This window comes from Mus pahari, chromosome 4 (assembly GCF_900095145.1).
Source record: "Mus pahari chromosome 4, PAHARI_EIJ_v1.1, whole genome shotgun sequence".
NCBI lineage: Eukaryota > Metazoa > Chordata > Mammalia > Rodentia > Muridae > Mus > Mus pahari.
Genome location: NC_034593.1, coordinates 110,437,967 through 110,464,678, shown reverse-complemented (window position 1 = coordinate 110,464,678; position 26,712 = coordinate 110,437,967). Strand labels below are relative to the sequence as shown.

At 37.6% G+C, this 26,712-nt stretch overlaps 1 protein-coding gene across 4 annotated transcripts in view; it reads right to left on the bottom strand.

The window, feature by feature from the left end:
• Arhgap29 (Rho GTPase activating protein 29) overlaps window positions 1-26,712 on the bottom strand; it is a 64,518-nt gene that overhangs the window by 12,541 nt on the left and 25,265 nt on the right. For all 4 annotated transcript variants that reach the window (XM_021195836.2, XM_029537331.1, XM_021195837.2 and 1 more), the window contains 12 exons: window positions 23,096-23,230; window positions 16,593-16,689; window positions 16,191-16,263; window positions 14,445-14,493; window positions 13,463-13,600; window positions 12,670-12,734; window positions 12,148-12,258; window positions 11,983-12,063; window positions 11,666-11,854; window positions 10,891-11,028; window positions 1,128-1,288; window positions 479-618 (listed from right to left, as the gene is read on the bottom strand). In XM_021195836.2, coding sequence (XP_021051495.1) covers window positions 479-618; window positions 1,128-1,288; window positions 10,891-11,028; window positions 11,666-11,854; window positions 11,983-12,063; window positions 12,148-12,258; window positions 12,670-12,734; window positions 13,463-13,600; window positions 14,445-14,493; window positions 16,191-16,263; window positions 16,593-16,689; window positions 23,096-23,230 — 1,377 coding nt within the window. The remainder of the gene's footprint in view (window positions 1-478; window positions 619-1,127; window positions 1,289-10,890; window positions 11,029-11,665; window positions 11,855-11,982; window positions 12,064-12,147; window positions 12,259-12,669; window positions 12,735-13,462; window positions 13,601-14,444; window positions 14,494-16,190; window positions 16,264-16,592; window positions 16,690-23,095; window positions 23,231-26,712) is intronic.

The window sequence follows — 26,712 nt, the reverse complement described above, 5'->3', positions numbered from 1 at the left end:
CGGCTGTCTCTGACTCTGTTGCCTGCCATTGGATCCCCTTCCCTACCTAGACTGCCTGGTTGGGCCTCAGTGGGAGAGGATGTGCCTATCAGACCTGCTGAGACTAGATGTCTCAGAGAGGGGCGGAACCCAAGGGGTGCTTCCCTTCTCTAAGGAGAAGTGCAGGGAATAAAGGGGGAGGGACTTGTAAGAGTGGGACTGGGAAGAGAGGAGGGAGGGAGGACTGTGATTGGGATGTCAGGTAAATAAAAAATATATATTATTGAAAAAAAACCTTGCCTATAGGTAGATTTCATAGGGTGAAAGACTGACATTATGTAAAAGGAAATGATTCAAATTTCTATAACAATGACTAATACATAGACTTTTGAGACAGGCATGGAGGTCAGAACTCAGAATGATCTACAACAGTTCATTAAGTATCCCATCTGAACGCCCTGCGGTTTCATAGAGCAGCGTCTGCTTTGTAGGAATATACCTGTCACGTCTGCACTGTTGGAGCACCTGTCCTCTTCAAGCTTATGACAGCTGTCAGGAAGGCGGGCTACATCCTCTAAGGAGTCGGCAGGACCATAGCCAGATGTCTGTGGACTGTTTGTCATTTGTTTATTTACATTCCTATGGGATAAAATAAAACTCAGCACTAACAGTCTTGTAAACTTCTTCTTAGTTTAATAAATGCAGAATAAGCTTCATTAATATTAATAACTTTGTTATACAGTTCAACTTCTTTTAAAGATATAAATTTAGCTTTTAAACAATGTGTACCTATAACAGCTGAAATATTGAAAAGTTATAATAGCATATTTAATATTTACATCATGATTAAACTTTTCCAATCTAACATTAGTAAAAAGTGTAGATTAAGTTTTTGGTATACTCAAAATATGTAGGTCATCATTTGCTACTTCCAAAGAGTTTTTAAGACTCAAAAGAAGTGAGGTCTGTGTGAAAATAGAAAGCATCATTCTCAAGTATGTTGCATCTATCCCTTAAACTCACAAAATAATAGGAAAATATTGAAAAAAATTAAAGCTAATATTTCAGTGTAAGAAAAGGCATTTCCTTATAAACATAGGCAGGAACTCAGCAAATGTTTTCTTGTTCTCCTATGCATTAATCCTTACCCATCAACCTTTTCTTCTAATTCACTTGAGCTTGTAGCCTTCACGAATTCACTGTACTCCTGACCTGGATCATAGAGTTTGGCACTGTCACAGAGAGACTGTAAACTGTTGGCAAGGGATGCAGCCTGTAGCTGCTGCATATGAAAGAGGTTAACGGTCACCTACAATCACAGACAAAGACAAAAGACAGACATAGCTCGTGAGCTAGAAAACGCTATGGACACTTATGTCAACAAGCACACTAACAAAAGACCACACATTTGACATACACAACACTGATATTACCATCAGCATGCTATGCTGACTGATGGTATGCACAGCTTAGACTGGAAATAACTAATCTAACAGCTAATGGTCAACAACTGTCTAAAAAAAAATCACTCCTACTACTTAACTCTAGTGACTTCAACAGTGATTTTAAAACGTAACATGCCGGAGTTCATACAATATGTGAGTTTTCTATTTATTAATTTTAGACACATACTATACTTCAGTATATCATGGCAAAATCCTCACCCACCTATATTATCTTAAGGGTGGTTCCTAAAATATTTTGTGGTACTGAAAACTGCTATAAACACTATGTAAGAATGTTGACTTGGGCAGTGAGATGGCTCAGCTGGTGGAGGCACTCACTCACACAAGCCTGAGGACTTGAGTTTAGGTAAAGCTGGAGGAGGGAACCTGACTCCAGAAAGTTGTTCTCTGACCTCCACTCACATGCTATGGCATGTGTGTCTCCCATCATACATACACACAACCCCCATACATAATTAAATGATAATGCTATCCCCTGCTTTATCACCATGCTTGTGTTTCTGGAAGGGTATTTTTAACATGATAGGTTAGGGAAGGCCAAAGAGCTGACATTTGAGATATGAGAGAAAGAGACACATGAGAAAGAGCCAGGACACAGCTCCAGAGAGAAGGCCAATTCAAACAGAAGGCAGAGATTGTACAGATGTGGATAGTGCGTGTGCTCCTGAAGCACACAGAAAGGCCAAAGCACACTCAAGGAAGAAGAACTTCTGCTTGACTCAGGTCAAGAAAGGTCACTGGAGGTGGAGTGAAAAGGAAGTCAGCTAAAGACTAAGCAAAGCACGGTCCCATCCATTCCTTAACGTGCCGCTCAGGACCTGTGAGGGGGATGGAAAACAAGACGATGTGGTCTCTTCATCAGTCACGTTTTACCAGACGATAGGATCAACTCTTAGTTAACCAGAGGCCAGGTGGATAGCACCTTTCTCTAAGCATAAGTCAGTGAGCATAAGCAGTATTTGAAATGTATGCCCAAAAAAACAGTTTGCGTCTTCATCCTTCAATTAACAAAGGACACTTAGCCTTTATTTGATACAGTTTAATGACTGGCTAACATTTTTGGGTAGTCCTGTGGTAAGTTGAACCTGCTTGATCTAAAGGGTCATTTACATGGGTGAACAACACTAATCAAATTATTTATGGTTTCTTTGTACCAGAAATTTGAAAAAGTTCAATGAGTCATCTGAGAGATCTTGTTTAAATGAAAAAATTCAACCTCTTCATTACTTATATCGCTACCTGAGTAACGATAAGGCGATCTGTCCAAAGACCAGACACTGGGAAGAAAGATTTTCTAAACTGCTGTTTCTGCACTAGTAAAATGGAGCTAAAAATATGTTTCCATAGTAGGACCTTCTGAGAACTAAGTAAGTTCATATAGATATCTTACATGGACAGATACACACTCAATCTTAGCTATTACCAGCTATAGCTTAAGGTAAAGGAGATTTCATAAATCTAATAACAATCAAACATTGATAAGGATTTACAACTTTAAGAGCTCAAAACATTTTGATTGTTCCTCACTGAGATGGAATCTTTTCCTCCATCTGAATCCACTGAAAAGTCCTGGTCAGAACCATGTATTTGTACCATTTATCTCAAGACTCCCTAGAGTAGGCAGACTGTGGAAATATATGACAATTTTGGGTACATTTCTTGCATTTCCCACTCTCATTGTATTTTCCAGCCTAGGCTGATTCCCACAAATTTAACACTGGACATGAATACAGACAGCTTCACGAGGGGGCCTCTATAGACCAAGACAGCTGGGAAATAGAAAACGTGACTCAAAACATAGGAAGAAAGCCCTGGTTTCTCTCTTGCTCTGTTACTCACAGAAGCCTATGTCCTTGGGGCACAATCCTGTAACAGTGACAGCAGTTACAGAACTGAACTGATCTCAAACTCTCAAGTGAATTCTCCCTTATGATCAGGAATTGTGTTCAAAGAATGGTGGTGAACTCATGAAACTCCTGTAGCTTTTATTTTTTCTTTATTCCCGAATCGCTCACCACTTCCTCCACTTAATGAGTAAGAAGTGGTATCTTTAGCTTTCTGGAGAGCAGAAGAGTAGCCAGCACTGCACTTCAGCTTCCCACTCAGACCAAGGTGACCGACACAAAGTTAGGAGAGAGAACATATCTACATCAAATGTCCCCCATCCCCACTTTAAAACAATATTAGGACCTAGAGTCCCACAAAACAATGTTAAAAATACCTAGGATAGCATTCAAAATTTGTTGTGGAATGCTGTCCTCTGGGCATTACACAGCCTTCGTGACCTCCCTGTGGCTGGGACTCCCCTCCCCCACCCCCAAGGATACACAGGCAGTTAACAGTTGCTGGGAGTGGGGGTGGAGCACCATCAGGCCCTTTTCTTAGGATCTGTAAGCAGTTAACAGCTGCTGGGAAGAGAGACTATTCTTTGTAATTAGCTTCTAGGGATGCTCAGCTCCTAAAGTAATCCCAGTTAAACTGATTGGTTCACCAAACTAGACTTTGGTGTAATCGATTCTTTGGCAGTTACTGGTACTCTATCTGGTGAGCGAATATTTGCTGATGATGTCTTCCCAGCAAAATTACTTGTCCTGTGAAAGAGCAGGAAACTCTTCACCACTCAAAAAGACAGATATTAACATTGAGATCTCACACTAGGTGAAGCCTCTATAGCAGTTATTGCAGTGAGCTGAAGGAAGGGAAAGGCTGGGGCGACTCGGACATATTTGACTTGCATGAGTGAGAATCTGAGATTGAGCCTCACACTTTTTTTTTTTCCTCCTAAATTGAAAAAAGCCAGCTATGGTGGCGCGTGCTTATATCCATCCCAGCACTGGGGAGGGAGAAAAGAATCTCCAGGGTCTATGATTAGCCAGCCTAGCCTATTTGCTGAAAAACCCTGTCTCAGAAGAAAAAGTGGATGGTTCCTGAGGAATGATACTACTATGAGCTCCTTCCCTGTGTGCCCACATGTACACTTACACAAATATATACATATAAAAAGGGAAAATAGTTTGGAACATGGAAAGATAAATCTTCTCAGAGAAACTGAAGACACACAAAAAGGGAAATTTTACTAGTGAAAAAGCAAATTTCCTAAAACGAAGTTACCAAAGCACTATATTGGGAAAGAAAAACAACAGAGAGAGGCAGTGAACTTGAAGCAAAAGAACAGGACAAGATAATAATACTTCGCAGCTTACTATGGGACTATCAATAAACTCATCCTAAGTGGAAATTTTAATATTCTAATAAAACCATTGTTCAAAATAACTAAAAGTAAGCTGAAACAGCCATATCATATCAATATCATATCATGTCATATCATATCATAGCATATATATCTACTGATTAAGTAGACTAAAAAAGCAAGGAAAATTTCCAGGCTAAAAAGAGACTGTTGGTTAGTTGTCAGTGTGGCACAGAGTCATCTGGGAAAGGGAAACCTCATCTAGGGAATTGTTTTCATCATACTGGCCTGTGGGGGACACATTCTTGATTACCGATTGATGTGGGAGGGTTCAGCCCATGGTGGTTGATGTCACCACCAGGGAGGTGGTCCTGGCTTAAAAAAAAAAAATGCAAGCAAAGCAAGCCATGGAAAGCAAGCCAGCATACAGCTATTCTCTGTGGTCTCTGCTTCAGTTCCTTCCTGCAGATTCCTGCCCTGGCTTCCCTTGATGTTGACCTACAACCTCTGAACCAGTAAGTCTTTCCTCCCTATGTTTAATCTCAGTCACTGTTTTATCTGAGCAACAGAAAAACAAACTAGGAAAAAGACATATCAAAAATGAAACATCGATTTGCTATGATGGTGTAACATTTGTTAATGTAGAACCAACTAACAACAGATTTCAAAATACATAAACCAAAAGCTGAAGGAACTAGACATATGGTATGTTGACTTCTAAACTCACCTCAGTAGAGAGACATGGCTAAATATAACTAAGCAAGAATACAGAAGAACTGAGTTACAGCGTAGACTAAGGAACTGATATGAACAAGAGACTAGCTAGTAGTGACAGAAAACACACTCTAAAAGTACTCATGGCGAATTCACAATTGGTTTTTCCAAAGAAACGCCTTTTAATCTCATTGTTTTTTTCTTCTTTTTTATCTTTTCAATTTTATCAACTTCTTTCTTTTTTAAACTTTATACTGAGTTAATCAAAACATCTAACAAATTTAAGTCTGGAGTCATACAACTAATTTTCTTTCTATAAAATAATTAAACTAGAAGTCATTATAATAAAAAGTTCTAGAAAATAATAAATGCTCAGAAAAATCAAACAACAGGCTTTTACATTATCCATCATTCAAAGAGAAAGTCTCTAGGGAAATTAGAAAATGTTTTGAACTAAAGAAAAATGAAAACACATTTCAAAATCTGTGGGCTTTAGGTAGGTAATCTTTAGGATGCAGTCTGAAACTTTAAAAACTTTATACTAGTGATGGAGGCAGGTCTTAATGAAGAGTGATCACAAAAACTTAAAAAACAAGGGGGGGGCCAACAGGAAGCAAGCTGAAACTAATAGAACTGGGGGAAAATCAGCTGACAACCTTTTCCCGGAAAGATCAATGAAATGTATAAGCTTCTTGCAAGACTGATGGAGTGTATGCACTGATCATTAACATTAAGAATGAAAGAGGGAACATCACTCTACCCACTTAGACAAAGGTAAGCTACAGCCACCATGTGTGTATGTGTGTGTATGCATGTATGCATGTGTTTGTTTGTTCATCAACTTGAAAGGGATCAATTCCATGCAAGCCATAAGCTACTTCACCTAAGAAATAATTAAGTTGAATATATCAAAAGAAATGACTATGTAGTAAAAAAAAAAAAAATTCTTCCAAAAATCTCAACCCTAGTTACCACACATGCTGCTAGATAGGAAGAAATAACACAAATCTGATGAACCCTTCCCCCACAGAAGTTAAGAATACTTTCTCACCTCATTTTATAAAAGTAGATTACCCTAACCAAAACAAAAGACAGCAAACAGGGAAAAGGAGGGAGGAAAGGGAGAAGAGAGGAAGGAAGGGGAATTGGAAAATAAACTCCATGATCACATAGAATAACAGATAAAACTCTCAGCAAACACAAGGGGGAAAATGTCTTAAATAAATACGGGACACCTGCAAAGACTCCAGCTACCATCCCTACTTAAACAATAAAAGACTAAATGCTTTCTTCTAAGACAGAGGCTAAGACATGGGAATTTTCTCTCATGAATTTTATTTAACTGACAGCCTTATAAGAAACTTAAAAGATGTATAAAATATAAGTAAAAGAACTATGAAAGGAAAAAGACATACAACTGCCCTTATTGCAAACAGCTTAATTTTCTACAATGAGAACCAGGAGAAATCTACAGATGTCCCTAAAATAAAAGCATTTACCAAGACTCCAAAATAAAAGTTCATGCAAACATTAACTATGATTCTTAATATTGTAAATAATTGAAATTTGAAAATAAGTGGAATGGATATGTTAAGTTGTACTTGTATTTAGATTACTCACAACAGCTCCATAAATAAAGATATAAATAAATAAAACTTGTCAAAAAGATTCTTACGTTGAAAACAAAGTTCTGATTTTAAAAACTGAAGACCCAAATTGAGAGCTATACAAACATGCCATTAATTCTTCACAGTCTGACCTAAGACTGAACACATCCACTCCACTGAAAGATTTATAGCATTCTTTTCATGTAGACAAGCAAATTCTAATAATTTTTATGGAAAAATAATTTGACATTCTTTAAGTCTTTTAAAGATTATTATTTATTTTATGTGTTTATGTGTTTTGTCTGCATGTATGTCTTGGGACCACATGCATGTCTGGTGCCCACAGAGGCCAGAAGAGGCAATGGACGCGGTGACACTGAAATTAAAGACTAGAGTTGTGAGCTGCCATGTGGGCGCTTGGAATTGAACCCAGGTCCTCTGCAAGAGCAAGCCAGTGTTCTCAACTGCTGATTCATCTCTCCAACCCCTCATGTATTTTTTTTTTTTCTTTTTTTGAGACAGGGTTTCTCTGTATAGCCCTGGCTGTCCTGGAACTCACTTTGTACACCAGGCTGGCTTCGATCTCAGAAATTCCCCTGCCTCTGCCTCCTGAGTACAGGGATTAAAGGCGTGCGCCACCACACCAGGCCCCTCATGTAATTCTTAAAAAAGAATAAAATTGTGCTCATATCTCATTGTCAGTATAAAGCAACAGAATCAATAGAGAGAATTCAGAAGTAGGTATGTAAAAATACAGTCAACTGGTTTGAAAAAGATGCAAAGGTAACTTAATAGAAATAGCATAGTGTTTCAACCTATCATGTTCGTGCACAGCAACTGCCTGACTTCTGCTTTATTTTTTAAAAAGGTGTGTGAGAGCATGTTTTTTGTCTTCATGCGCACCAGAAGAGGGAATCAAAACCCATTACAGATGGTTATCATGCTGTTGCTGGGAGTAGAACTCAGAACCTTTGGAAGAGCTGCCAGCGCTCTTCACCAGAGACATCTTCTTAGCTCCCTTTCTTTTTAAATGGTATTTTAAAAAAACTAGCCAGCGAGAAATTGCACTTGATAAGACATGAGCCTGGAGAGCATCACATACACAAAACTACTACATCTCAAGTCTATAGCCCGAGCCAGTGTATCTCCTACAGTAGGCCAATCTCCCCTGCCCTAAATAAACCAAGAATAAGGCTGGAAGACACACGTCCTCATTCCCAAAGCTAACTGTGCGAAGTAGCCAACCCTAAGGGTCTATAGTCCCTGCTCACTTTGCCTTTCTTAAGAGTCCCGATATTGCCAAGGATAGCCTTGAATTTTGATCACCCAAATGCTAGGATTACAGGTGTGTACCAGTACAATTTCTAATAAAGACTCTTATAGTTAATCTGATCACTCCTGTTTTCTGCCTGCCAAAGCCATCATTTCCTTGTATGTTCTATTGGGAAATGTTAAGTAAGGAATTCTCTGGCACTGCTCTTTGTGCTGGTGCTTGGTATCTATATGCAAACAAAACAAAACTAAACAAAACAAAATATAAACCCTAGCTTCAATCCACACCTTGCACAAAAATTAACTCAATACAGACCATATATGCAAGTGTCAAACTATACAATTTAGCACAAAACAAAGGGGAAAACTCTATGACCTTGGGTTCAGTGAAACTCCCTTTCAGACATAACATCAAGAGCTTGACCAAAACGAGAGTAAGATAGACCTAAACTTTCCCCTACAAGACACTGCTAAAGTATAGAAGAAAAACTTTGAAATGAGACAGAATACAAACAAATTCAATCATAAGAAAACAAAAACATACAATGAAAAATTTAAAATAGCCAAATTGTAAATAAGCCCTTGAAACTATTTTCAATGTTATTTTTAAAGTTCTAATTAAAATATAATTACATCACACCCCTCTCCCCTTATTCTGGAAAACACAAATGAAAACCATAATTAGATCTTTACCACACATCTATTAGAGCAGCTAAGCATGTCATAATAAAAGGACACTGAGCTAGAGCTCTCACACTGATCAGAGCCACTCTGGAGAACTGTCTTATAGTTTCTTATTGAGCTAAAGATGCATCTGACAGAGACATGCACACTTCTATATATTCCTATAAATATGAAATCTATGTTCAACAAAACCTGTCAACAGCTCCCCTTGGAGCTTCATTCATAATGACCCAAACTATAAATAACACTATGTCCACCTGGTGAATGGACAAACACTGACACACCAGCACAGTGGGCTGTCAGCTACCAAGACAGAATGGAGCTATGGACACATGCGCCACACTGATGAATCTCAAAGGAATTAGGGGTTAAAGCAGCTTGTCTCAAAAGGCTGTGTGCTTTGAGTCCATTATGAGACACTTTGGAAAAGGAGGGAACATCTACATCAGAAACTCGTATGTTAATATCTCTACAGCTAATTAACAGAACAGAGACCACCTGAGCATCGCTAAGGATCAGGTCTGGGTGTGGCGACTGACAACAGATGGGCAACACTGATTAGATTTACTGATTCTCATTGGTGGCAGCAGTTATAGGTATAGATATCTATTTTTTTAATTGTTAGCTACATGCAAAAAGGGTCTGTTGAATATAAATTCTTTACAAAATACTTAAAGACATGAATGAAAATGTGACACAGGATGCTTTGTTTTTTCATAAATCACTCAGTTCAATTTTACCATCTTTTTAAAACTTAAATTCCAAAAACTATCTCATAGCAATGTCAGATGTTTGGGGTTTAAATCAGTTTTACCAACTAAGGCAAGAAAGGTAATCAGGCAATTATCAATGCTCACATTTAAATTTTAGCCAAATAAATCATCAACTCAGGGTATACAGTGAAGAAAAGTAACTAACCCCCCCCCCCCAAACAAATACCAACAACAACAAAACAAGGCACCGTGGTACAAACATGTAGCAGGATATTTGATCATATTGTGAATCCTGAGATGGTGTTATTCTGGTTGTGGTGTGGCTCAGTCTTAGCACACATCTTTACTCCCTCTGGCTAGATACAAACACACCCTTAGTACACACCTTTAATCCCAATCAATGAAGGTAAAGTTAGTTTGTACAGGGATGCAGTCATGTTTGAAAGTGATGTCTAATTGAGTGGCAGGAAAAATGACGATTCAGAGAAAGACCTGACAGAATAGGCCATGCCCAACTCTCATGAGAACAGACAGGAGGATCTATAGAAGAGAGCAGAGAGAGAACAGGGAGGGGCAGTTTTACCAGGGCAGTTGTACAGAGAGAGGTTACAGAGAGAGAACAAGCTAGACATAGGCAAAGACAGAACAAGCCAGAGAATGAGAAGGAGCCAGAAGATTAGAACATATTGCCAAAGTTAGTATGAGGCCAAGCAGAATCTGAAAGAGAAGCCAGATTGATAGTAGGCTTGGAGAGGAGTTTGAGCCAGAACAGCTGAGCAGAACCAGCCAGCTAGACTTCAGGAAGACCAAGAAAGGGTAAGCTTATTCAGCAGCAAGTCTCAGAGGCTGAAAACATTCTAGGCCTAGATAAGATTGTATGGGGCTAGAAGCTTCCAGGACTAGGCCTAGGTTAGCAGACAGAGGCATAATTATATCAGGTGAATAAAAGTTACTTTAACATACATGTAATCCCAACACTCAGAAGTTAGGACAGAAGACTTAGGAGCTGAAAGCCAGCTTAGGCTACACAGCAGATCTTGTCTTGAAACGAGAGGGGGATGGTAAGGGGGGTAAAGGGGGGAGAAAGGAAAAGTAAAGAAAGAAGGGGAGGGAGGGAAGAAAGAAATAGAAAAAAGATAGCTCAAATTATGGATCACTATTAGTCCATTCATATGTTCTTTGAGTCTCAGAATTTAAGTCTCAACCATCTAACCAATCAGATCTCAAGACTTTCTCCTGTCTTCAACTATGAAGAAAGTACTTACAGCTTTCAGTGTAAGGTCACACTGGAAAACAAGTGTCCGAAGCTGTATTAAAATTTCCCTCTTTGTATTTTCTAGATCATTCCGTCTTTCTTCAACATTTGTCACACAGACTTTGTAGTGTTCGTTTGCTTCTTCTACCTTCAAGAGCACCACAGAAACAACACTAATCACTAAGTTTATACTTAAAAACTTACTGTAATTAAAGCAATGTTCCAAAAAGTGGGAAATATTTATGAAAAAAATCTGAAATATTTTAATTTTCAATACAATACTATGAAATGCATTAAGTAAAATAATTTAAAGATAAACAGTTTGGTTAGCAATTTAAGAATACCAGATTGTAATTGCTGGGGGCAATTTACAAATTCTATATTGTTTGCATAAGAAAGTCTCCATTTTTAACAGAATTTGTCAAATTATATTTTATAAATGATACAAAGCTTATTATGGGGTTCAACAGGTATATTAACACAGAGACTTGCCTAAAAAGTAGACTTTATAACCAATTCAAAAACGAGAAAGCACTCTCCTAAGACACTCTTTAACAAACTCCTACACTTGCCAACACAGTGGTTCCTCAAGTGCGGCTGCTGTCACCTGGGACTTGCTAGAAGTGACGCCGGAGTCCTGTCTGACCAACTAAAGAAGAAACTCAGTGGGCAAGGTCCAACAACCTAACTATGCTTTCCTGGCGATCCTGACTCCTAATAAAGTTTGAGAGTCAGAGCCTTAGCAGAGTATTACTAACTCAAGTTTCAAATGATAAAACTATTACTTTTTGAAGAGCCTCTTCTTCCAGCCTCCGCTTTTTTTCCAGTTGTTTGTTGAGATTTTTTGCCAAACCAACACTTGAACTTAGCTGCTCTTCTTCTGCACGAAACATGGACGATTTTGCCTTTTCATATTCATCTTGCCGCTGCATGCACAACAATTTTGCCTTTTTGAGAGCTGTCTCTGTTTCGAGCTACCCAGAAAAGAACATTAAACAGACTATTAGACAACATTTTAGGGAACCCAGAGTAAGACAGGTGGTTTATATATTGCAGGCGATTTTGGATAAATAGGCCAGTGGAGCTCCGGTTCAATACTAACCAATTTATTCTGTTGCTGCTTCCAAAGTTCTTTTATTTCTTTCCTTTGTTTCTCCATTTCGTTCTTCCTCCCAAGCAGAGGCTTTAAGGATATTAAAAAGAAGTTGTTTTATAAATGCATGTTGGTGTTTAAAAAACAACCATATGCTGTATGTATTAATTTTACCTGCACAAATTTGTTGGCTTGGAGAGCTGCAACTGTTTGTTGTAGAAGGTGGCTGCTGTGTATGTCACTAAGAAGAGCATTGGTAAATAGAGACTGCAGAGGCATAAACTCCTAGAATTTACAAGTGAAAGGTAGGTTTATAATAGCACAGTGTTAGAGGCACTTGTCTAATATGCTGTGTGTGGCTCAATCCCTAACACTGACATTAGAAAAAAACTGTTGCTAGAGTTCTAGATACATTCCTCTTTTTCAAAATACAACTTTAGATGCTTTTCTCTAGGTAAATGATTTGGGTTTATATGACACAAATATTGAAATTATAAACTAGTTAACAAAACTAGTATTAAAATAGGTATTTGTATAAACCTTAAATGTTCTACTTTCATTCCTAAGGAATAACCATTAAAATTAATTTTTTTCCCAATACAAAGGTCAACAATTATGTTCTTTCCTGTGAATGGACTGAGAACTCCACTAAGTAGTCTCTTATTTCAGAGCCCAGGGAGCTCACGGAATACTCACTTGTATACCAATGCTAGATCTAGTTGCCTCTGCCAATTTTACAATATTTCTAGTGGACTCCAATTCTGAAAAGGTTAAAAAAGACAAAATTAGCATTTTTCTCTATATATACACTCTAAAATTATTTGTGTTTCGTCAACTAAGAAGTGGTCACACATATCAGTATGCATTGTGTTATTATAAGGAAGTAACTTTAACTGCTCATCGGAATCAACTGGGGAACTTTCCAGACACATGTGCATGACTCTCAGCTGTCAGAATGAGACCTAAGCCGGGGCAGTCTGAGCACACGCCCTGGTGAATCCTACTTCCCTCTGAACATGTCTCATGTTCGTGCCCTTGAGGAAAATGGGCATACCAATCCTGTCTTGCTTACTTCCCAAGTATCAGAGGCCTAGGTAAGACAGTCGGTAGGAAAGCACCTTCTCAGCTGAGACCACTGTGCTCACACAGCCACTTAGCTGTCCCCGCCTGCTTCCTTTCTCTCTGCTTATGCATTCACTGCTGCTCTTCTCTCCAGCACCACATTACCTGATTATACCTTCCTACCAATCACAGTAGGGCTTCTTTAACGGCAGAGACAGTGCTGTCTGTTGTTGTGTGCCTACAGCTAGCGGTCAACAGAAAATGTCTAGTATGTGTATCTAGTGTAAAAAAGCCTAGGTCATGAAAAAACTAATTCTATTTATTAAAATGAAATACACTAAATATAAATCATAATACCTATACTGTAGAAAAATGAATCACAAACTAACGTTTCAAAATTAATCAGATGCTCTAACAGAGAACTCACCCAAGTTGAGCTTTTTTTCAACCCACGACACTATATTCTTGGTATATTTTGACCACGTTTTAGCATATGACAAAGCCAGTTCTATAGAGTCAGTGTTCTTTAACAGCAAGTTGTCTAGTTCTATAGGAGAAAAATTTCCTAAAAATAAAAACATCAGTATAAGTATATGTTAAATATGAACACATAGTGATTCTTAAAAAAAGAAGTATTTGGGGGGCTGGAGAAATGGCTCAGCAGTTAAGAGCACTGACTGCTCTTCCAGAGGTCCTGAGTTCAATTCCCAGTAACCACATGGTGGCTCACAACCATCTGTTATGGGATCCAATGCCCTCTTCTGGTGTGTCTGAAGTTAGCAACAGTGTACTCATATACATAAAATAAATAAATAAATATTTGAAAAAAAAAAAAAGAAGTACTTAGATCTTTAGGAATTAATCAAAACTGTTTAAAAATTTAAAGGTTAAGTTTATAACACACTAGTGTTTATGCTTCAAATTATATTGTATTTTTATATTTACAAATATATTCATTTTTACTTTCTGTGTATATATGTTTTGCTTGTATATTTATGTCTATGTACCACATTCATGCCTGGTGCCCACAGAGCAAGAAGCAAGAGTCAGATCCCATGAAACTAGAGTTATGGATGGTTGTGAATTGCCCTGTGGGTGCTGGGAACCCAGTCCAGGTCCTCTACAAGGGTAGTGAGGGCTCTCAGACACTGAAACACTGTAACTCCAGCCCATCGATTTTTATCTTACTACATATTTCTATTATTTGTTGAGCTACAATCTGTATGCAATTATGATCAGTTTGCTTTATCACATCATCTACTCAAACAAGTTGTATGTCTTATATGTCAAACTTTCTATATTTATATTAAGAATGAATATACTAGATTACAAAGTACAAAGAGATTAAGTGTATCAAAATATTTAATGAAAGAAATGACAGAATGTTCAATAAAATCTTAAACACTTACCCTTTTCATGGGGTGAGTCCACTGAGTCCACAGAAATGTTTTCGAAAGACTTAACACATAGAAGAGAACAAATTCAAGATTAGAGCAGAAAACAACAAAGCACTGCGTCCAAAAGTCTGTTCTGATTTTATTATTCTGACATAATTCCTGTTCAAACATTTTTAAAAGTATTTAAAACTCGGAGGCCTAAGAAGTCCACTTAAATATCACAATGCTGAAAGAATTACAGTTCTCAAGATTGAACAATAAACAAACTCTTTAATCTGATAAGGTTAAAAAAAAAAATCAATGAATCCATATTAAACTTCAAATTCCACAAATCTAAAAAGGTTCAGAAGTTAAAGAAGCATTTACAAACTTAAGAGTCTGCAAGCAGCCGGGCGGTGGTGGCGCACGCCTTTGATCCCAGCACTTGGGAGGCAGAGGCAGGTGGATTTCTGAGTTTGAGGCCAGCCTGGTCTACAGAGTGAGTTCCAGGAAAGCCAGGACTACACAGAGAAACCCTGTCTCGAAAAAAACAAACAAAAACAAAAAAACAAAACAAAACAAAAGAGTGTGCAAGCTTAAGAGAATGTCCAACCATCTTTTACCATTTTATCACACATGTCTTTTCAAGTTTTTTGGACAGCTTAGGACAAAATTTCCTGTGATAATAGAATTGCCATACGTATTGTTTTATATATATATATATATATATATATATATATATATATATATATATATGATGCCAGCTAAATGTAGCTAGCTTGAATATTTGGAATATAGCCAATCAACTAGAAAATAAACTTTTAATTTTCTTATCAATTTAAATTTAAAGAACCACATTAAGTAATGGTTACATCTATTAGACAGTATTTAAAAATACCATCTATCTTCATTGTTACATAAATTTTGTTTGTTTGTTTTTTGTTTGTTTGTTTTGTTTCTTGGTTTCTTTGAAGACAAGCTCTAACTATGAAGCTCTGGCTGGCTTGGAACTCACTATGTAGACCAGGTTAGTCTCAGAGATCTGTCTGCCTTACCTCCCAATTGCAGGAACTAAATCATTTGGCTAAATACTTAAATCTGATCTATATGGTTGGACAATACAGAGTTTATGGATTCAATCAAAATGGAAAAACACCTTTCAGTTCTATTAGGTGTCCTGGATTGTACATTTAGGGTTACCTAACCTTAGTTTGCCCTTCTCTAGAAAAGGGGATAGAATGCTATTTTCTGTGTCCATGTCTGGCCTCCACCTGCTCAAACACGGGACATGTACCCAAACCCATATATCCACCTCCCCTCACCCTCAGCAGAAAAAGATCTTCACTAAAGTTCTGGACTACATAACATAGACTCATGAAGAATCAGGCTATTTTCTTAATACAGTATCACTTAGAAAAGTATAACCGGGCTGGTGAGATGGCTCAGCAGGTAAAAGCACCCGACTGCTATTCCAAAGGTCCTGAGTTCAAATCCCAGCAACCACATGGTGGCTCACAACCATCTGTTACGAGATCTGACTCCCCCTTCTGGAGTGTCTGAAGACAGCTACAGTGTACTTACATATAATAAATAAATAAATCTTTAAAAAAAAGAAAAGTATAACCAAATTATTGCTCCAGAAACTGATTGTTTTATCATACATAAAATTAACTAATCTGCTTTGTTTGGCCTCAAAAGATGAGGTAATCTATAATCAGAATAATACTAAGGTAAACATCAGGAAACGGTTTGTAAGTTTAAAAAAAAAAATTGACCTACCTTACTTTCTCGAGAAATAGGCAGACGTAGTATCGAATCATTGCCTACATCTCCCATAAGGAAGTTTGTGAGGCTATCCAGAGAGGTTAAAAAAAAGCACAGAAATAAAAAGACAAATTATTACACTTCTTGGTCTCTTACCATCAATCTATCATCTAGAATAAATTGTTTTAAGAAACACGTAAGAATCCTATTACACAACCCACAGGCACAGCTCCTAAGAGCTCTATAAATACTTGCAAATACAGTCAATAAAGCAACACAGAAGGTAGCTCTTGCCAATCTGTGATGGCATGTGATACTACCTAAGAGTTTATTTTCCATCTATCCCACATTTTTATGTACCATACATTCTCACTGAGGCATTCAGGAGCACTAACTTCAACAACAGTCTTCACTTACACGTTTCCAAAGGTAAATGCCAAAGTTTCAATGGAGGAAAAGACTTCTCGGAATACATCATTTTTGTTTTCTTCATTAACTTCTGTAAAGTTCACAGCTATAAGCAAAGATCAGTTGCAGTAAGTGGAGGAAAACACATTTAACACTAGATTTATACAAAGTCATTTACTTCTTTATCACCATTGCTTCAAAGCACAAAGAGGTAGAAACTTAAAATCTAATATACAAATGAACAGAACATTTAAGTTCTTTATTAAGGAAATCATGCAAAAGCATCAGTTTGCAAAGAAGTAGCTGGGATTGCAAGCTCAGTATACACGCATGACACAGCCCAACACATCTAAAAGGTGACTCCATGAGAAATCTGCCTCGGAGTCAAAGTCCATGCTGGACCTGGCCTCTATGGAGTCTCCTGGGTTGGTTGGCTGTTTTTTCCTCACTTACTGTTCTCTGGCATTTTAAAAGAGAACTAAAGATACTGGTCCATTGAAGTCGATATTTAGTACAAGCTTAATATAAACTATCAACAACTGGAGCCATAGATACATTTGCGTGTCATAAATTATATGATATAGCATCACATTAAAAACCCATTACTTTAGAAAAGTTAAAGTCCTAGTTACACATAGCTTTATTTCCTATCAACAGGCCCTTGGGATCTGAAGTATATGCTAACTGACATAACTTTTTGTTTATAGTAGGGATATTCTGACATTTTGCATTTTGTTAATGAATATTGTGAAATACAATCTGAAAAGGTTATTTAGTTTCTTTCTGTGAACTGTTGTTAAAACCCAAGACATAATTTACTAAGGCAAAATATGAAGTTGGAATTGGTCTTTTTTTTTGTTAAGCAAGCCATATTACTCTGTAAGAAGCAGCTGGTCCCTTCCAGCACCAATGTCTTTACAAAAGAAGATGGAGAAGCTAGAAAGCCACCCTTGCTTTATATCTTGGCTAAAGTTCGAAAAATAGCTCCATCACCAAAGACTTCATAGGCCTGGGCTTTTTTTTTTAGGAGTTGACTCAAATATGCAAATATGGTTAGAAAGCAAGAACCCCTGAATTACAACCAGAACTGTATGTATATGAATATGCCTCTGTAGACTATGGGGTAGTGACATTTACATCCCTACCTATCATCAAAATTTTCTAAATATCCTTTATAATAAAACAAAAAACTTAAGAACCAGCCAATACAAATAATTTTAAGAATATTTCTAGACCTTTGCTCTGGTCAAATTGAAGAAACAGATTCTACTTCTGCCTGAAATAACTAAAAACAAACAAACAAACAAACAAAAATCTGCACAAAACTGAAGAACATACAATTTAAGACATTAGATTATTAGGCAGTAATCTTTTTTTGAGACAGGGTCGTTTTTTGAGACTGGGTTTTTCTGTGTAGCTGTGGCTATCCCAGACCAGGCTGGCCTTGAACTCACAGAGCTCCACCCACCTCTACCTCCTGAGGGCTGGGACCAAAGGCATGCACTACTATACCTAGGTAAAAGGCAGTAATTTTGTATAACTCTACCCAGAAGCAAAATGCACAAGACACAAGTTCTTTTCAAGTCAATACTTAGAAACACTACTATATTATGGGACGTAAACTACCTCTCAATAAGCATAACTATTCAAGTCATTCAAAATACATTCTCTGATTTCATGGAATTAGAGTAGAATTAACAGAAAAAAATTGTAAAAAGTTCTTGAATACTTGGAAATTAAATAGCATGCTGCTATATAACCTATGGATCAAATAAAAATGAAATTAGAAGTACTTTGAACAGAATGGAAATAAACACCTGAAACGTCAGAATCTGAAAAGGGGAGGAAGACACAGGCAGAGGGGGCAATTCTAAGGACAGTTTCACAAGAACATGCATGTAGCAACATTTATAAAAAATAGCACTGAAATGAGAGGAGCTTGCTGTCTATCAATTAGACCACAATAAAACCATTTTTAATTGTTCATCGGAAAGTACTCTGTAATACTATCTCAATTTTGATAATAATTTTTCCTTTCCTATAGGAATATCTTTTCATGACACTAAACACAATTAGGAGACACAAAAAATTGTTATAATGACTGTAAGTAATAGAAAGGTAACTCTTATGAGCTATCTTTCTTGTCTTCATTCCTACTCAACCAGGGCCTCAGCACCTAACGAGACACCGTAAGTGCCTTCCCGTCCCCTTCAGGGCAGCTCTTGTTCCTAATGTGGTCCATCCTTTTGTACCAACAACATCTTCAAAACCCTGAACCAACACTGTTCCTCCTTCCTTCTTTCACTAGATCTCATCCAATTAACAGTTTTCCTAAGAAGATGTTCAATATCCTTGCCATGTGAAAGAAAAATTTTGTTTTACAACGTTTCTTCTTAAGGTACTATCCAATCTAATTTCCATTTTTCCATTCTACCAAATCTCTATGTAATGTTATGACTGTTTTCCTTTCACTATGAATTATCTTGAATTCACCAAGATTGGGCTTTTTTACCCAGTTCAATGTTAATTTTTTCTATAAAGAGCCAGGTAGTACATGCCTTTAATTTCCAGGACATGTTTGGTTTAACCCTCTGCTAAAGGAAGCTACAGACCATACAGAATATGTAAAATGCTTGTGTTCCCATAACTCCATTCGGCCCTGCAGCTCTCGTTGCTGACTCCTGGTTGATGACAGGTTCTACACACAGCTGTGTAGGCTGAGTCTCAGCTTTGTCTCTGACTATACACAAACATTAACATCTTTAGTCAGTTTCCTCATTTATTAAGTAGTAACAATTATAAACTCAACAGTTGTGGGAATTAAACGACGCAGGAACACTGTCAATCAAAGCACCAGCTTCCATCAGTGAAAACCGAGGGTTTCTCTACTTTAGTCTTCAATCTCCTTGACTTACCTCAATGTTCAACTCTTCTACCACTTAATATGAATACAACCTTGGACAAACCTCCCACTTCAGCTTCACCATTTACTAAGAGGAAGCTGATCTCACAGGTTTATTCATCTTGGAATTGGGATGATTACAGGAGGTCATCCCTGTGAAGGGTCTAACAATGTCTACCAAGCAGCATTGTCAATCCTAAATAATATCAGCTATGTATTATTATAGAATTAACCACTTCCTTCCATCATGAACTACTCTACTCTTTTAAAAGTTATTTGTTAGAATACATGGAGGAAGTGAAGATTTGAAGTTGCAGATGTGGGTTCAAGTCTGACCTTGACTACTTCTAGTGCTGACACAATCTAAATTCACTTTCTAGACATGCAAAGTAGCATATTAAGGATGGAACGAAGTCTCAGGGTATAGTGGCTGGAATTCAGTAGCAGTGCCACAGCTCTGTACCTTTCTTTAGACAGTTCTACCTCATATAGATCTCATCTTAGGCTGTTCCCTCTATACCTTACTAACCCCACAGAACTTCATCGCTTCTATACTGCCAAGGAACTACTTGTCTAGGTGCTGTCCGCTACAGAGCAACATTTACGAGAGCTTCTTTTGTATGTTTCTTCTACTTTCCACTTGCTGTTTCCTATACATTGCTTAGCTCAGAGTTTTGCTTCTAAAATGTTTTCTTTCTTTTCATTCCTACTACTACTGGCCTTCTCTAACCCAATGACTCCCAGCCTTCCTATTACTGTGACCCTTTGATAAAGTTTCTCATGCTGTGGTGACTCCCAAACATAATTTTGCTACTTTTATGAATCATAATGTAAATACCTGATATGATGGAATTCTGATATGCATCTCCCAAAGGGGTTGTGACCCCCTTAAAAGAACACATTTTGCTTCTCTAAATTTTAGACTTAAACCTAAAAGTGATTCCATAAAAACTTTAGGAAAAAAGATATAGAGAATGGTGAAACTTCAGAGTATGGAAAGCCATCCTAATAATTCAAACTCAAAACACACAAAAAAGGACCAATACTTTAAAGTATAAAAATAAAGAGTAAAATTATAAACTATATTGAAGAGCTAATGTTAGAAATATGAAGTTTCTATAAGTAAATTATATTTTAAAAATATCAAACACCAAGAGAAAACCAGGTAATAAGTCAACTCACATAAAAGGATGTACAAATGACCCTGAAACACACTCAACTGCACTCAAACCGGAGAGAATGCAGCTCAAACTACCCCAAGACAATGGCTGTTTGCTGCGAGCCTGGGTGACAAATCTTGATCACTAGCACTGCAGACAGGGCAACCAGCTCCTTTCACACTATCAGAGGGAAGGGCTGGAGAGAGGCTATGACAATATCAAAAAACACAAGTTCTTTCAACACCCAAGTTACTAGGAATTTGCCTGACTATGCATGGAAACATCAGCAGGCAATATTTTAACATCTACTGGAAATGAACTAGCTAGATTATAGCACATCAACATCATGTATCACCAAACAGCTTTGAAAAACATCAAAGAAAAGACAAAGACCTGAGAAACGCTTTATGTGAAGACAAATGAGCAAGAAGTAGGATACTATCATTTGTATAGCAAGAAGAATTGTACAAGTCTTGCTTGTATGTGTGTGGTATATTTCTGGAAAGATTCAAAAGAGATCAGTGACAATCACTGTTATCTCAGGGCCAGGGTGAACGGCTGCATGTTGAAGAGTCAGGTTTGCAGAACAGAAAGAAAGACGAGGCTTTAACAATGCTGTGAGTCTGATTAAGGCTTGTTTGTCCTTTTCTATTTGCCAATTTATGAATACAGGGAAATGTATAGATATTAAAAACATTTTTTCATTTATATTACAAATAAAATTGACCTAAACAGTAGAAAATGTTAAGTACATCATAAATTACTGACGTATGAAGATGTCTTTATCTGCTTCAAAAATAGGCTATATCTCTCTTACCATATTGCAAATATTTTGTCAACTGAACTTCCTGTTTGGAAATAGGAAGAGACACAGGAACTACAAATCACTGCCAGATGAAAGGGAGAAAGCTAAGAATTTTTCCTTTAAAGTTATTACAAGGTAAATTCCATGTTTATAGTTTTTTTTTTTAAAGCAACAGAAAGATTCTGTTTTATGTATAAAAACTAGATGTATTGTGGCAACACAACCAAGATTATACAGTCCTGAAGTTATTCTGCATTACATTTTTGGTTTTATTTAAATTTTGTTTTGAACAGTTTGGCAATTTTGCAAACTGCATTTAGCAGTTAATACATCCAAAAAAGATAGCTGCTCAGATCACTGCTGTTTTTAAAGATGTAATTAGAGGCTAGGACTGTAAGAACCATCTAGATTACTCCTCCATTCCTACAGCTCGATAATCCTATACAATTGTTTTTCTTGAAGTTTTTCCCCAAAATGAAGAAAACAGGAATTCCCTGCCCAAAAGATGGAAGTACCAACACACTTAGACTGTTTGGCTCCTGCATTCAAAAATGATTGCTACCAATTTCTTGCCTTCTTAGGTTTTGAAAATTAAATCGCTATTAAATAAACTCTGATTTAGCCTCAACTAAATGTGTGCAGGTCACTCATTTTTGGAGGGTCTCAAGAACAAAAGCACAAAAACCCCTTGTAACATTTTCTGGTTTCCATGGAATCCTACAGAAACAGTTTCCCACCAACAAATCAATCCTATCTTCCTCTTTCCAATTTCATCCAACACCAAAGTAGCATAATGACAGTAATTCTGAGTCTACAGCCGTAGTGTGAAGTAATATTATTTAAAAGATGGCTTTACCTCAAGGTTAAAGGATCTCCAGGCAGCTGGAGTCCACACTCTTGAGGTCTGTCCCTGGAATGTGGACACCAGCCACATGCTGGTGCGCTCCTTCCCCAGGACATCCTGACTGCACACAATAGTCACTGACAACAATTGAGCTAAGTCGCTATTTCCAAGCATGGAAATTTTACTATCTATAGACACAAATTTCCCTATCTAAGTAAAGTTAAATGGTACTTGTAAACAATCTACTTAAAAACAAATCTGGTTACTAAGCACATTTTTAAGAGTCACAGAACAAGCTACCCGTTTCCCACTTAAGATTGTCTACAGCCCTTTTCCCTCTCAATGCTTCAAATAGAAAAAAGGAAACCACACAAACAGGAAAAGTCTTAAGTCAGAAAAGAGATGTGTGTGTGTGGGGGGGGGGGGGGAAGGGTAGGATATAGGCTACAGTCTTATTGCAAAGCCTTTATTTCCTTTCTGCCTCACCCTGACACTGCCTTCTCCTTGTCCTTTCCAATATGAGCATCTCACCACTCTCTTCAGGCTCTTCCCGTCCAGGTCTCATACAGTGGCCCACCTACACTGCAGCCTCACCTTTGACAGCACAGTTAATGCCCACACCTGAACTGTCAAACTTCTGGACGGTAACCTTTCCTTCTGCTAAGTCTGTCCTTCATCACAGCTGGGAGCTTAATGTGCTACCCTGAGGAGATGGCGGCACAGCAGGTCTGGCCTGACACATGAAGGTGTCGCTGGATCCCTGTCGCCCTCAGCGGCGCACCCTTAATAAAGCTTCCTTACCTTTCACTTTTGCAGTAAGCATGTCTGCAGCATTCTGAAGATCTGCGGAATTGAGGTTCTGATGCTTACTCATTATCGATTTTAAAACACGGAGAAGCTCATCTAGACGGATATGAATGACTTCTTTAAAACAGTCTTTAAAAGAAAAGCAAGAAAAATTAAAAATTAATTTCCAGTACAAAATTCTAGAAATCTAAGCTACAGAAGACATCACAAAGCTACTTAGAGTAGAAAGCACTGGTTCCGTTCCATGATTTCTGCCCCAGCACATATTCTTTTCAGTTCTATTTTTAATTACTACAATTATAAACCATTTTCAGAAAGCTGTTTGTCCCTTAATTCATTAAGGATTTCAGGATCCCACATGGAGGTGGCAAGCCTGTAATCTAAGGACTTGGGAGGTAGAGGTTGAAGTTAAGTAGGAGTTCAAGCCCATCCTCAGCTATGCAGGGAGTCTGAGGCCAGCATGAGTTACATGTAACCCTGTTTTAAGAGGGTTAAGCCAAGTTAAGCCACTAAGCCAAGTGGTGGTGATGAACACCTTTAATCCCAGCACTTGGGAGGCAGAAACAGGCAGATCTCTTGAGTTCAAGGTCAGCCTGGTCTCTAACGTGAGTTCTAGGACATCCAGGACTACACAGAGAAAAACCCTGTCTTGAAAATTCAAAACACAAACAAAAAAACAAAACAAACAAAATAAAACAAAATCAAAACCCAGAAGCAGACTAGTGGGATGTGTCTGTGGTAAAGGTGTTTGCTCTGAGAGCCTGGCGACTTAACTCAATCTCTGGAACCCACATAAAGGTAGGAGAGAATCTACTCCCCAAAGCTGTCCTCCACATACATTCCATGAAACAGATGCACAATCACCATCATCATCATCATCACTGGCACCAGCAGCAGGGCGTCACCACCACCACCACCACCTCAGGATTTCAAGGCTATCACAATGTGGCCAACTTAACACTACTTTTTCATTTTTCCCAGTATAAACATAGTCTTCAGACTTCTCCAGGCAACTAAATAGGGTCATTCCCATCTCATGTCTCTTAATATACATGGCAACACACTCAAAATCCCTAAAAAAGTTAAGTTTCCATATAAGAATTGATTCTTTGCATCAATTATTAGTTATTAGAAACCAGTAACCCACATGCACATGTGTAAGGATCATTGGATCTATACACTTTAAAAACTGGGATAAATTTACTTATATATAGATCTTTTAGTGAATTTTTTGCTTTTTACAAAAATTCAATTAGTTGTTAATGATGAAAACTTGTCTGAAGAGTAAAGAAACCCAACTTCTACCTACTCCTGCAAAAGTTAGAGCAGGTCCACTCTTCTTAGCAGTGCTCTTCCTGGGCTCAGTTCGCTTCTGGCTAGGATGTACAGCTCAGACTACCTACAACCTCTGTAACTTTGTAACTTATCATTTGAATATTTGAAAATGCTTTTTATTGTAGAAAGGGAGGGTGGCGCAGGCCTTTAATCCCAATACTCAGGAGGCAGAGGGGAATAGATCATTGAATTTGAGGCCAGCCTGGTCTGAAGAGTTCCAGAACAGTCAGAGTTACACAGAGAAATGATGCCCTGCCCCCTACAAAACAAAACAAAACAAAACAATTTAAAGAAAAACACTGTATCAAAATATTTAATACTGTCCAACTTCATGGTCCACAATTTAATAATGTAGAGTTATTTTAAAAAACCCATTATACAGATGAGAATACTGAAACATAATAAATTTACCAGGTTTATTGTACTGTGGAGCCAAAATTTGAACCTAGAGTGTAAATTCCAGAATTTATACTGTTTATTGTCTTTATTGAGACAATAGCTTTAATATTAATAAATAATTAATAAATTTAATAGCTTTAAAATTAACAAAAATTGTAGACAGTTATTTCATAGTTTCATCATTTTTTTTTTTTACAAACAATGAAAGATAATAACCATAAAGAAAAACTATCTTTAGGATAAAGAAACAAAAATATTCTCCCATCACATTAACTATTCCCTTACTAATGAGAGGACGAGAGGGCTCTGTTAAGGGGCTCCCAGGATGGCACTAGGAGAGAATAGAGACTTAGGACAGCAGCTCTTAAGCTGTGGGTCACGACCCCTTTGGAAGTCTAATGATCCCTTCCCTGGGCTCACCTAAGACCATCAAAACCCACAGCTATTTACAGAACAGTAGCAACATTACAGTTATGAAGCAGCAGTGAGAATAATTTTATGGTCGGGGGTCACCACAGCATAAGAGGCGGCAGCATTAGGAAGGTTGGTAACTACTGCTTAGGAGGAGAGGCCTGGTGACCTCGTGACAGGTCACGAAGGGAGTGCCGAGTGCCATGAAGACAGGTGTGAAACCCCAGACCTTTCTTCTCTGCTCTGGAGCTTGTGAGGTGATGCTGTGAGCAATCTCTCTTTACCATACACTCCCATCATCCTGTGTTGCCTCACACGGCAGAGCCTTCAGGGCTAACTGATCATCCAATGTGAGTCAAAACTCACTATTCTCTTTAAGAGTTACCTGCAGTATATTCCCTATTAGAGGGGTTTTTGTTTTGCTTTGTTTTGTTTAAATACTGTAGAACATGCAGTAACTATCAGCATAAATAGTTTACCAACTTGAACTTCCTTTATTCTTACACAAGAAGCCTTTACATATACTGAAGTTGTTTCCAACCAACATACTGAAAGATAGTAACTGAGTTACTAAAAATACATTTCATTAAAACCTCAAATTGTACTCTAACTACTTCCAGTTCCCTGTGATTTAATATACACTTCTGAAAGTCTATAAATCAACAAAAAATCTAAAGGGAAGACTAATCACAAAGATTCATAACAGGACATTAGCATAGTCTAATAATTAACTGATCCAGGAACTTCACAAATTAGCTGGCCTTCAACTATCTGTACAGGAATTGATCATAGAAAACAAGTTTCACTTACACCAAACATTTTTTTCCTTATAGTAAAGCGACCTCCAATTATTTTTATGAGAAAAGCTCCCTTATCCCATCATGCAACTGGCAACTTTTCAAAACTTCCAGGAGTTTAAATGGTTCTTTAAAGCTACACCAAGTTATTTCCCCTTCAAAGAACCACACTACTCGAAAACAAACAAAAGAACAGTAAAAGAAGAGGCTGAGACGTCTTCCTGTGGGAGAAGCCTCAGACTAGGACAGGGACACCCCCCCCCCCCCCCGTTGCCACTTTTTTAAATGAAAGGCTGGGATTTTGGAGCTCAGTAAAAGAGAATCAATAAGAGTATCTCCTTTCCTTTCCTCATAAGGCTGCTATGAATATCAGCTAATAAACATGAAACTGCTTTGTCTTAATGCTTACAAATAAGACCCTTACAAGGAAATCTATAAGCCATTCACACAAAATGTCTCTGAAGAGAGATACATTTAACAGAGATTTAGTAAAAGAAATACTTATAGCCTTACCCCACGATATCTTGGTTAATAAAAAAGTGAAATTTAAATTTCATTCTATCGTAAAATCAATATCCGTAAATAACTTGGAAATCAAATAAGAGTACACTGCACTACAATACTTCTGTATCTGCTAACTTACATTTATTATCATTTAGTACTACACCT